The 13,956-nt window shown below is 40.8% G+C and overlaps 1 protein-coding gene across 1 annotated transcript; it reads right to left on the bottom strand.

The window, feature by feature from the left end:
• Positions 1 to 8,404: 8,404 nt before the first annotated feature.
• On the bottom strand, positions 8,405 to 9,157 carry LOC145687480 (uncharacterized). The gene has a single exon (XM_081760939.1). The coding sequence runs from the start codon at positions 9,155 to 9,157 to the stop codon at positions 8,405 to 8,407; it is 753 nt and encodes a 250-aa protein (XP_081617065.1).
• Positions 9,158 to 13,956: the final 4,799 nt, after the last annotated feature.

Genomic DNA, 13,956 nt, shown 5'->3' on the forward strand with positions numbered 1-13,956 from the left:
CAGCAGAGTTGTATTCTGACGCCGGTTTCGACGGGCTGTTAACAAGAGATAACAATCGTCTCTGGCTTTGGTTGCTAGTGGACGGCCCTGTCCTTGTCTTCTTTGAACACTTCCAGTTGTTTGAAATCGATTCCACAATCGGGAAATCACACTCTGTGCCACTCCTATGGCATGTGCCACCTCCCGCCATGACTGACCAGCTTCAACCTCATTGAGGGCCGCGGTGGCTCAGTGGTAGAGCGTTCACCTCTGGTGCTTGAGGTCCTGGGTTCGATCCCAGCCCCTGCCAAGTGAACTTTGTGGTGTACAAACACCGTGTGCGTGGGTTTCCTCGGGGTTCTCCCGTTTCCTCCCACTTTCTTCATTCCACCCTTTCACTCATCTCTCATCATCACCGTCTCCTTTAGCCTAACCGGCATAACCGTGAGACGCAAAACTTAAAGATTTTTTCCCGGCCCGCATACAATTATAGCTTAATTTGCAAATCATCGCAAATGGAAGTGTCACCATCGATATTAGTGACCGCGAAAACTATGGATTTGACACTAATATCGGTCATTTTGGATTACTTTTACATGTCTCGGTATCCGACCACCCCCTCCGGTGACCACCGGCTCGAATAGGGTGAATTTGTAAGTTAATGTGATCAGAGTTTCACCATTGATTTCAGCGACCGCGAAAACTGAATTTGACAGTAATATCGGCCATTTTCTACCACTTTTACATGTCCCTGTAAGCGCACCCTGAGACCCCCTGGTTCGAATTTTGAAAAAAAAGATTCGTCTTGATCTGGGGCCTGGGCCAGGGTACCCCTGACTAAAATTTGGTAACTCTCGGTCCACTCGTCTGGTCCCCAGGCTGCATACAGACAAACAAACACAAACAAACTATTTATTTTATTTATATTAGACTAGACATATTCTTGCAAATTATGCCAGATTTTCATATTATCTTTCCGAACTAATTTTAAAGACCCGCTCCTACTTATCTTTATATATATACACAGTATATCTATATTTATATCTATCTATATCTATATATGTATATAACAAACGCAGGAATTACACCCTAAATAACGCTCCTGGAGGACCCCTTTCTCAAAAAAATTGCTGGGGAAACACTTGTAGAAACTTCAGTTTTCGTGCCAGACGATTACCGAGACCTGGTGAAAAAAAAACTCCTTTAGCGATCGAATTAAAAAAATAGTTCTCAGGTTAGTATTCACTGAGAATATTGTTATAAAATTTAAATTTTATGGGTAAATCAGTAGACTTTGAATACATCCACATCGTATCCACTGAGTTGCGAAATTGTGTACCTCGAGATATGGGCGGTGGAAGAAAATTTTCTAGGGGGCATCTTCAATGTTTGCTATATTAGTCTTGCATTTAATGTGCATGGTTTGTTATATTACGTATACGTGAGCCAGGGAGATTCATTCTTATCAAACACGAAGATTATGAAGGAGCAGATCTACTGTACAAAATATAATAAAAACATCTCTTTCGGATTTCTATCATCCCGCAGTCCAACCCCGAGACGGAAACATAAGAGATAGGCTTTTTGTTTTTAAACAAGATAACGTGCCTAGCGAATGCTTTACACTGTGAAGATTATATTAGTGAAAATTAAACGAATATAATTTTACAACTTAATATACATATCACTAAATGTTGAGCTCCCCGTTGCTATGTGGTTAGCGTATGCGCCTTTCTCGAACGAGGTTTGATTCATGGTAGGAGCTCATGTGTTCCAAATCCGACGTTAAACTGTACGTTCACGTCTTGTAGAGCTTTGCTCCTGAAAACGACGCTAAACTATAATCTAATTTAATATTACTAAATATTAAAAAATAATGACTTACCAAGGTGACGTCAATTTGGCAGTCATCAAATCAATTTTATACTTTCACTTAATCCAGTGGATACTAATATAACAATTACAAGACACACGCGCATATAAATACTCAGAAACAAGTACATACACACGTACACAAACACAAATATGAACCCTTCAAATCTATTTACATGTGGTGGACTGCGCTGCATCAAGCACTGTTATCTTCATCATCATCTTCTCATGTATCTGCATTATTTGATTCATCCACAGATTTGTTATTTGTACGCATCATTCATTTTTGCATTTTCGGGAGGGTTCAGGGTTCTTTCTTCATTTAAAGAGTCGGTTCTCTGTATTGGAAAGAGAATCAGGGGAGGAAGGGGGAATTTATACTTTTTAACATTTTAAGAAATATATACAAAACATGCCGCTTCCGACGCAGCACTGAAGCATTTCTTTTAGCGGTCATACCCCCTCCCCTCTCAAGTTGTAAAGTGAGAAGGGACTGAAACATCCCAGACACTCAGGGTTCAGTTGACAATAATAAAACTATGGGTAAGTAAACATCTTGTACAGAGTCACGTTTTGCTTATTTTTGAACATTTCTGTGAATTCAACAATACAACAGCGGAAATACTAACTGGTTTTATTACTCCAACCATCGCTTTAACTAAGGGATAATTCCCAACGGTCAGTGAGCCATCTAAATTTTCGTTCTTTTTCTGGCGGGCTTCGATATCTACAGAACTTTCTACCAAAGCATAAAAAAAAGCAATAGCAGAATAGTGTCGATAACATATGTGTGGTCCTTCGGTAGGCTACACATCTGGTAAGAAGCTCATCCCAAAGAGTAGTTTGGACAAAAGACTCGTAGCCGGCTTGTATAGATAATTGAATTCAAATATTCAAGTATCCATTTACTGAATGCCCATATCGTGTATGCATGCATTTGCATGCATTATTTAATAAGTAAATAAAGTACACACACAATTAATTATGTCAGTGATAAACGGTGTTTATTGAAAAAAAAAACCTCTCCAAACAATGAAGATTAATCTTAGACTGGAGAAATGGTTATCCTTCGTTTTCATTATCATTTGGCCATGAAACAAACGTCTGACAGATATACAACCCCTATATACAACTATGTGATGTTGGAATATATAACTCGTAGGGTATGATGCTTTACTTTTTCAGAAATTTCAGTACTTCTAGTGAAATGTAATGTTTAGTTTTACGTCCAACGCTTATGCCGGTTAGGCTAAAGGAGACGGTGATGATGAGAAATGAATGAAATGGTGGAATGAAGAAAGTGGAAGGAAACGGGAGAATCCCGAGAAAACCCACGAGCATGGTGTTTGTTCACCACAAAGTCCACACGGCGAGATCTGGGATCGAACCAGGGACCCCATGCACCGGAAATGAACGCCCTATCACTGAGTCACCGCGCCCCCACAGTACTTCTTGTGTACCCCTATAAATGTAATAAAGAACTAATGGCCATGTTTTTTTAATATAAAAATATTCAATTAGAACTGGACAATTTACATAAAATTTGGAATCGACAAATGAAGACGGCACGTTTCTAGCACTTGTGGGTTCGAGATCTCATTGTTGAAAGGATTGGAGACAAACATATAAACTTTTCTGTGAGGAGAAACATATACGCGTAAATCTAGTATTTTAATATATAGATAATAATTAGAATAGTTTTATTTTCGAGTGCTAATTTTTAATATTCGCAATATTGAAATTTTTGAACTTAAATTTTTCGCGTGTTTGAAAAAAAAGATATATCATTACTAGTAAAATTAACCTAATACAAACATATATATTTTTTAAATTTTTCCGGAAAATCGAAAAAACGTTTAAAAAAAAACAGGCTCAAAATTTCCGGAAATTTGACAACACTAGTTCAGACACACTTGTACTTTGCCCAGCATTAAACTCTGATCTTAGTTCCTACGCAGTTCGCCGCCTGTTCTGTTTTACCAGTCTGCCCAGCCTACGACGTTCGACATCTGTAATGAGGTGGGGCACCCAACCCCTCGACATTTGGACGTCTTTTCCCCTTGGTTTCGCCACTTGCTGAAGACAATCACCATAGCACTCCTCGAACACCTGACAAATCCTGCAGTTTCCGAAATTCTCGTGCCGAGTGTTTCTGATCGAGCACTTTCTTCAAAATAATATTAAAAATTATAGAAAAATTTTCGAGACATTCGAGTCGAGTCGAGATTTTTACCAGCTGTCTCGACTCGAAAATTCGAGTCGAGAAATGCGTTTGTCTCGACTCGTCTAGAATTTTACAAAGTGTGTCTCGACTCGAATCTCGACTCGAATTCGAGTCGAGTCGAGTCGAGATTCGAGACATGTCTCGACTCGAGCGCATCCCTAGTCAAAACCACATGAAAGATAATGAGTTTAAGTCAAAACCACATGAAAGATAATGGAATGGGCAATCCCACCCAACACAGCTGCATACTGGTCATGTGTAAAGAATGTTCCTCGAGGTACATTGGAATGTACATGATAGGTACGTGAATAGAGCAATAATGTGAAATACACATGTAAGGAATAAGGTTACTTCCGCCCAAAAGTACGTGCATGACACATACCGAGGAATGTATCTATTATGTGTATATCACGTACCGTGTATGTACTTGACACATTTACTTGGCATGTGCCAGGAATGTACTAGGCATGTCAGTAATGTTCCTTAGGGCAGTGCTATTCACTCGGCGGTACGCGTACTTAAATCCTAAAACCTTAACGCTTCATTTTTACGTTCGAATGTAGAAGCATGTACTTAAAAAAAAAAGCCACGAAACTAACTCTGAAAATAGATTCTCTCCTCCGGCATCTGTGTAGCAATTTATCTATCTATTAAAATGCTACAGTAACATTTAAGAGCGACTTTTTTTGTCCGTCATCCCGGTTAAAGGGTTGTGCCCTTTCTTCGGGCGTTAAGAGCGTTTTTTTTTTGAAAGGAGAAGAGAGAAATGGCTTCTTATAAGGATGATGGTTTTCAAAAACTGTATTACTTCTCCAGCCTCCCAGAGGGTTACGCCCTCTCTTTGGCATGCGGTTCTCTAAACAAAAATACAATTTGGAAAATAATTTGATGGGCTAAGGGAAGTTTGGGTAATGTCATCAGTTGAGAAAAAAGGTTATATCATCATTTATTTTCCATAATTTATGTTAATTAAACATATTTTTATTATAAAGTATACAAGAACAGGCTGTGAAATGGAGGTGCGAAAAGTGAAATATAATGAATTTTAAATATAAGATAAGAAAAGGATAAATACTGTATTATAAGATAAAGAGTGAAATATAAATTGAAAAATAAGTGCAAATGTGCGATAAGACAAAACTGTGCGATAATTGTGGCGGTGAGCAAAACAAAAGATAATGATGATGTAATATGAGATGAAGTGCCATCACATCACAAACACAAAGAAGTTAGTAAGACAGATGTAGGTTAAATATTCTGTCCCGGGGCGACTCGGGACTAATGATCACAGGGGAAGCCCTAGTTATTTGTGAAGATGTCTGTGCTAAGATGGAAAAACATGAGGAATATGAGCATGAATGATATAAATGGCATAGATGTCGCGTTCTGCTACTGTGAGGTTTGCATGGCGGACATATAATGAAATTAGTATATTCAAAGGTATATGCTTGTAACGATATGCGGCATCAGTGAGAGCATCCGTTCGAAGAATATCCAAGAAAAGTGGATGACCCGTTTCTATGCGAGATGTAATGTACCGATTACGAAGTTGTGCAATATGCTCTGTGATCTTTGGAAAGTTGATGTATTCATACGTGAGCCACGTAGGATACGAAAGTTTAAGTCGGTGGGCTAGACGAATAGTGTGACGCTCCAATATACAAAGTTTTTCGTAGAAGGAAACAGAGGCATTGCACCAGGCAGTATGTCCAAAGGTGAGAATAGGACGGAGAAGCATCTTGTAAGTATTGAGTAGAACATCGGGTTTGAGGCCCCACGTAGTGCCCGTGAGACGACGTAGAAGATTTAAACGAGTAGTCGCCTTAGTTTTGAGTTTTTGCAGGTGTGCACTCCAAGTTAGTTTGGAATCAAAAACAACGCCCAAGTACGTAGCAGTGCTGGTAGTGCGTATTTGGTATCCATCAACTGTTATTCGTAGCAGTTTCGGGTTACGGTAGACTCTGGAACGTCTATGAGGTGGTATGAAAACCAGTGCTTGCATTTTGTCGTTGTTAATGGTTAAATGCCTTTTCTTGGACCAATTGATGAAATTATCCAGAGTTGCCTGTAGTACAGCGCTGATTTGATGGATAGTGTTACCAAGTGCAAGAAAAGCTGTGTCGTCTGCATATTGGAAAGTAAATACATTACGTGGTACTGTTGGAATGTCAGAAGCATAAAGAATATACAATAATGGACTTAGAGCCGACCCCTGTGGAACTCCAGTAAGCGGAAATATTGGCCAGGAGAGTGCTTTGCCAACTGTGGCATATGCAATGCGATTTGTAATGAACGAGTAAATAAGCCTGAGATAGCATGTGGGAAGTTTGAATGACTGTAGTTTTGTAATAAGACCATAGTGCCATACCTTATCGAAAGCCTTTTCCAAATCCATAAGAATGAGGCATGATGGAAACCCTTTGTTAAACTGATTTGTAATTATGGTGCTGAGACGAAGAAGCTGGTCATTTATGGAGAAACGAGGCCGAAAACCTGCTTGGTGGATAGGCAGTAGAATAGTAGTTTCAAGATACTTATGAAGTCGAGAGACAAGAATTTTGTCCAGAATCTTGCTAAATACTGATGTGAGTTGGATTGGTCTGTAAGAGCATACAGAATGGGCAGGCTTATTTGGTTTTGGAAGCATACAAATTTTAGAGACTTTCCACTCAGAAGGATAGAATCCAGTTTGAAGTATGAAATTATATATTGTTGTCAGTATCAGGAGAAATGAGTATGGCGCTTCTTTGATGTGTCTATAAGAGATGTTGTCAATCCCAGGTGCTGTGTTCCTTTTCCGTTTTAGAGCCAATTGGATTTCGTTGGTAGTAATAGGTGCAGTGAGTGGGTGTTCCGGGTCAATTACATGTTCTGTGGAAGGTTGTAGTGCAGGAATACAAGACAGATCTTTCCGTTCAGAGCGTTTAGAGGCAGCTGTTGGCGTAAAAACGGTCTGTAGTTGTGTAGCAAAGGCGTTGGCTTTTTCTTCGTCAGAAAACAGAGGAATGTCATCTGCAACTAACGGGTAGGTTATCGTGGTGGTCTTGCCAGTAAGTTGATGAAATCGCTTCCAGTAGCGAGAAGGGTGTGCTTCCTCGGATAAAGTGTTACAGGTCTTGATCCAATTACGGCGTTTATAAGCGACAAGATAGTTATGAACAGCTCTTTGCCATTGGCGATGTTGATGAAGACATGCTTCATTCCCGGTTCGATAATATTCTAGAAGATGCTGTCGGACTTTCTGGATGAGCGTAAGATATGTCGGTGGTAAAGCCGGTTTGTGGGAATGCACTTGTTGCATCGGGATATTCTGATGGGCACTGGTTTGAATAGCCGTAGTAATAGCTGTAAGACAGGTAGTAAGTTCGGTTTCAGTATTTGGAGGCGTAATGCTAGAAAGTGAATGTTCCAGGTCTTCCCGAAAATGAGCCCAGTTCGCCTTATCATACCTCGGAACCCTACGAGGTGTAAGTATAGGACGTGGGGGTTTTCCTCGAGTTAAGGTTAATTTAACTGGATGGTGATCACTTCCGATGGAATCTAGAACTGCAAGCTGACAGTCACTAAGAAGATTGATAGAGGTGATGAAGACATCTGGTGTAGTCTGGCTGATAGGTCTGGTATGTGCAGGAAGAACATGAAGATAAAGCTGAAGATTATTAGTTAGGTACTCGTGAAATTCTGTTTTTTCGCGATCAGTACGACTATGAATATTAATATCCGCCATGATGAGAATATTCCGATGGTTAGTGGCTATGTAACGGAAATATTCTAATGGTATAGGTTGTCGTGGTCGAATGTATATCGTACTGAAATTGATTATGATCGATGGAAAGTATAAAGTGACTAACAGGTATTCCGGGAGATGCCCTAAAGCTTGCGGAGTATATGTCCGAACTGGATATTTTGGAAAATATCCGATTGCAACTCCCCCTTGGGCACGAGCAGCTTGATCTTGAAAGTCGCAGCGTTGTAATTGATATCCAGGAATACGAGCACATACATTCGGCTTCAAGGCGGTTTCATTAAGAGCAAAAGCACTAATATGCTCCTCAAATAACAGAGTTTCAAGTAATAGTTTATGTTGCTTAAAGGATCGAATATTGACAAATAAAAAACTAATCCCCATTATGAAGAAGACGGTGTATATGGTTTTAAACCGTGGTTTCCAGCGATCCAATATGAAAATGAACATAATTATTAGAATAAGTGGCATGAAGATTAATGTTAAAAAGCGATTTGGCTGCAGAAATGATATGTTGTATGACATGAGCTCGCTGAAACGGAAATATGTTTTGCAGCACTAGACTAACATAGCGTATGAGATCTTCAACTGTGAGCGAGGGTAATACTGATTGAGTAGGTGGTGTAGTTTTGTCTGCTGTTTTTAATGGAACAGTAAGTTCCTGGATGCTCAGGCGTAGGTGCTGGTTTAGCCTTACACCGATAGCTATATGTGGGGTGAAGCCCACTGCCACATGTATTGCATTTAGGTAGTCCTTTTAAGTTGGGGCAAGTTTTGGTTTCATGAAGGCTGGAGCAGTAACCACATTTAGGTTGATTACGACAATTGCCCATAGTGTGGTCATTGTACAGCTGACACATTTCGCACCGGATTGGTAGCGGACCCTGAGTTTTAGATGGTTCGACGCGATGAATTTTCTTATAGATAGGTGCTCCAAATCTGAGAAGATAATCGATAGTATCTTGCCGCTGCGATAGAACTCTTACCATATATGTAGGACCAGTATTATTGCGAATGCGAATACATTTGTCCACTGAAATGCCTTCTTGTGCTAATTCCTCTTGAATTTCGGCGTCAGTTAGATCAGGAGAGACACCCCTTATGACTACCGACAGAAACGGAGGTTTTCTAGGAGATGGCTGTTGTTTCGGTCGCTTGTCCGTGAGTTCAGTGAGTTTCGCGTTCTTACCAAAAATTTCATAAGAAGTTTTATTACGGATTGTAATTCCAAAATTTGGATCATTCGATTTTAAGATGTAGCCATTTTTGGTTTTAACGATTTGTACTAGGGTATCTCGAACCCGAGGAACATACTTAGCAATTTGTAGAAATATCATTTTAGGGTTTGTGTACTTAGTGTCATAATCAGTAAATATGAAACGGAAAAGAGAAGCGTGATTTGATGAAACTGCAGAAGATACACCAGAATTTTGTCGTTCAACCTAGATATCCATGGATGTTATTGGTGAGCGAGACCGGATGCGTTTCGCGGATTGTGTAGATTCGCTTGATGAATGCCTATCTCTAGATGCACTGATCGGTTCATGGCCCCAAGAAAAATACCGAGTGCGAGTGGCTGGTTGTGCTACTGAAGTGCTGGGAATTGAAGGAGATAAAGATGGTAAGCCAGAATGTCTGCCAAGATTCGTCTGTCCAGTGGTGTTGCCTGAGTCCGCCATCGTAGGTACGTAGTCTAGGGCCGAAGCCCAAATGAAGATGAAGATGAAAGAAAGTTTGATAAGATGAGATGAGGTTCAAAAAGCAAGCTGCCCTCCGAAAGTGAAGACTTTCGTCAACCCTCTAAATGCAGTACGTGTGCTTTGCTCACAAATGCGTATTGCAACACTTGATCCTGGCTCGCACATTAACTCACATGAGAGAGGTTAGGCCTCTTGATTCAGTATGTGTTAAGAGCGACTTTTTTTGTTCGTCGTCCCGCTAAAGGGTTTTGCCCTTTCTTCGGGTAAATGCTTTATATAAAATGTAGTTTGCAGTTTAATGTGGTCGGTCTAAGAAGTGCACAAGTATATAATATTTATTTATTTATTAAATACATATACAAAGAGAGGGGATGGAAGGGTGACAATAACATCTAATGAAGTACAAGCATACTATAAGCATGAGACAGCAATATTGTAGAAAATAATAAGTTTATTACCATGTAGTGCGGAGTTAAGACGAGTGCAAAACTGGAATGAATATTGTACAGGAGGCAATATGGAGAGAAGTAGATGAAGATGAAATGAAGTGCTCTGAACGCCACATCACAAGGTATTTGTTAGTACAGACGAATGCAAGTTATCTTCTGTTCCTGGGGCGATTCAGGAACTGATGGAGACAGAGGAAGCCCATGTTAATAGGTGGTTACGGTGCGTATGATAGGTATATGAATGATGAAAGCTCACGTGGTTCGTAGATGTGAAAGATTTCGGGATCCACTACACCATCATCGAGTTGCAAATGATAAAGAGTCATGAAGTGCTGTAGGGGAGTATCAACGTAAGCTGAGGGTGCGTCGTGATCCCGATCGTACCGTAGGATATCAAGTAACATGGGATGCTGCTGGTCAATTCGCTTGCAAACGTACCGAGTACGAAGCTGTTCGAGATGGTGCAATAAAGGTGGAAAGTCAATCAGCTCGTAAAGTAACCGTGTCGGATGCGATAAGCTGATGCGATGTGTTCGGCGTAGAGCATGGCGCTCTAAGATAGCCAACTTCTGATAGAATTTGGGCGGTGCAGATGTCCAGGCAGTGTGACCGTATGTTAATGTACTGCGCATAAATGCTTTATATGTATGAAGTACTGTTAACGGTTTTAAACCCCAGGTTGTACCAACTAGGCGCTTGAGGAGGTTGATCCGATTTTGTGCTTGGCGTATGATGTTGGTGAGGTGTGGGGTCCAACTAAGTTTGGAGTCAAATATGACACCAAGGTAAGTAAGAGTATTTGACGGCATGACAGGTGTATGGTCTACTTGGAGGTTTAATCGACTTGGATTCTGTAGATACGTGAACGGCGTCTACGTGGCAGGAAAACAATAGCCTGAGTTTTGGTAGAATTAATACTTAATCGCCATACATTACACCAGTCAACGAATGCATCAATTGCCGTTTGCATAGTTTTACTAATGGATTGTACTGTGCGGGCTGTCGTAAAAAAGGCGGTGTCGTCAGCAAACTGAAATATGTTGATGTTGTTTGGAACCACAAGGTCGGCAACATACAGTAGGTATAATAAAGGAGACAGTGACGAGCCTTGAGGAACGCCAGATTGGATGAAGATCGGATGAGAAAGTGTTCCGTTAATAGAGATATATGCTAGTCGCCCTAGTAAGAAAGAATGGATGAATCTGATATAAGAGGATGGTAGAAAATAGTTATGGAGTTTGTATAGTAAACCAGGGTGCCAAACTTTGTCGAAAACTTTTTCTAGATCAAAGGCTACCAGAGAAGGAGGAAAACCTGTGTTATATTGATCATAAACAGCCGTAGATAGTCGTAATAACTGATCCAATGTACTAAAATGAGGTCGAAAACCGGCTTGATGAATAGGAAGTAGATTATGAGTTGCAAGATGAGCGTGCAAGCGGCGGACTAGAATGCGTTCTAATATTTTGCAAAGCAGCTGGTGAGATGAATAGGGCGATAGGACTGTACGTCAGTTGAAGGTTTGTTAGGTTTGGGAAATAAAAGAACTTTCGAGTATTTCCAGTCGATTGGAAAAAATCCAGTTCGCAGGATGAAAGTATATATGGTGCTGAGAAAAAGTAGAAAAGCAGGTGATGCTTGCCTGATGAGAACATAGGTAATAGAATCAAAGCCTGTTGCAGTGTTTCGTTTACGGAGCAATGTTTGGCGAATATCATCTGGTTGGATTGGAGTGGTAAGTTGATTATTGGGCTCTAAAGAGTGGCTGATAGATGGGCGCAGAGAAGCAGATGTTGGATCTGTACGTCGGTTTATTGAATTTTGTAGGCGCTGCGGTGTATGCCAACCAGGAAGAGGTGTAAAATATCTTGAAAAAATGATGCAAACGTATTCGCTTTATCCATATCAGTGATCACTGCCTGATTATTGTGAACAATGGGGTATGGTGTGCGGGATACTGTACCGGTGAGTTGATGGAATTTGCGCCAATATTTACTGGGGTGTGATTCACTTGCAAGTGTGTTGCAAGTTTGAATCCAATGACGTTTCTTATAGGCAACAATATAATTGTGCGTAATTCTAAGGTATTGGCGATGAAGTCTAAGCGCTTCAAGATTACCCGTAGCGAGGTACTCACGATGTGCTCGACGAGAAGCGGATATGAAAGGTAAATAGTGCGGAGGCAATTTTGGTTTATGTAATTGTACTTCTGTTGTTGGAATGGAACGGTGTGCTGCTTCTTGAATAGATTCAGTAAGATTAGCAATTGTGTGATCAAGATCGTATTGTGTAGTAGGCATGAGCAAGTTATTAACAGCAGTGTCCAGATCGGAGCGATATTGTTCCCAATTGGCTCGTTTGTAGCAGAATACTTTCTGAGGAGGTATGTTAGATTGAGAGCGAGGAGAACAGTGAAGTGTAAGTTTGATAGGCACATAATCACTACCACCACATGATCACTACCACCACATGATCACTACCGATGTTGAATCAAGCACATCGATATGAATACTCTGCGAGAGAGATGTTGATGTGATGACAACATCAGGAGTAGTATTGCTGACGGGGCGTGTAGGTTTCGGTAGAACATGGAACTCAGCAACTGCTTCAGTGTGAAGAAAGTCTAAAAAGTTAGTTTTGTCCCGCTGTGACCGACTATGAATGTTTAGATCCGCCATGATAATGTAGTGCCGAAAAGTAGAATCGATGTATCGAAAGAAGTCGTAGTTGATTGGTTTGCCTGGTCGAAAATATATGGTAGCGAAGGTAACAGTGCGGCCTCGAAAATAAATAGTCGTGACATTATGCTCAGGAAGGTGGAGTGTGAGCGGAAGTGGAACCGTGACTGCTCTATAAGGAAGGCGTTGGCTAACACCTATAGCTGTACCTCCGTAGACTCTTGGACCAGATGGAGCATCATGTCGGAGCAAGTGATATTTCGGAAAGTAACAGTTCAAATGTGGTGCGAGGTACGTTTCGTTAAGTGCAAAGGCTGCAATTTGTTCTTGTTGAAGAAGTTGTGTAAAGAGCACATGGTGTGTTAAGACTGATCGAATGTTAAGAAAAAGTAAGTTATAAGCCATAATGATACGTATTATTCTAGCGTATGCAGAAGTACCCATATTAAACGTAGACTTCGAGTGGTTGAATTTGAAAGTGAACTGTAGGTTCGGAATAGTAGCATGAAGTTGTAAGTTAAACAGTAATTTGGCTGCATACATGATCTGATTCAGGATATGATTGCGATCAAAAGGATGGATATTTTGTAGAGAAATAGTGAGGAAGCGTAATAGGTCTTCAACAGTTATTGGATGGCGCAGCGAATTTGCTGGCGGTGTTGGAGTGTCAACAGAGCGTATGGGAACAACGAGTTCTGGCTTAGCTGGATCGGGTTTAGGTTTAGCTTTACACTTGTAGCTATAGGTAGGGTGTCCCTCAGAACATCGAACGCAATGTGGTGGCTCCTTAAGATTAGGGCAGCATTTTGTGGGATGGTCAAGTGAACAGTAGCCACATTTGATGGTGTTCGGACACTCAGACGTCGGATGGGAATTGTATTGTTGGCATTTCTCGCATCTAACAGGCAGAGGTGCTGGTGTGCGAGATGGTTCCACCTTGTAACGACGCCGGTATATATAGGCACCGTGGAGAAGCAGTTGGTCGATCAGTTGTTGTTGATCAGTAAGAACGCGGACTAAGTATGTTGGACCCTGGTTATTCTTGATACGTATACAACGCTTGACAGATAGTCCTTCTTGGTGTAATTCGGAGTAAATTTCCTCATCAGTGAATTCAGGTTCCACTCCCCGTATGACGACAGATAACATTGGAGGACGCCGTGGTGGAGGTGGTGTTTTTCATCCGCTGGAACTTAAAGTTGATATTTTTGCTTTTAACCCAAAAATTTCGAATGTAGCTTTGTTGCGGACATGTGTAGCGAAGTTCGAATTTGTCGATTTCAGAATGATACCCCGGCGCGTCTTGATG

The sequence above is a fragment of the Thermobia domestica genome, chromosome 6, assembly GCF_964235325.1.
Source record: "Thermobia domestica chromosome 6, izTheDome1.hap1.1, whole genome shotgun sequence".
In the NCBI taxonomy this organism is placed as follows: Eukaryota; Metazoa; Arthropoda; class Insecta; order Zygentoma; family Lepismatidae; genus Thermobia; species Thermobia domestica.

What these genes read in the sequence shown, in the direction of transcription:
- LOC145687480 (XM_081760939.1), bottom strand. Translation starts at nt 9,157, where the DNA reads ATGATATTTCTACAAATTGCTAAGTATGTTCCTCGGGTTCGAGATACC.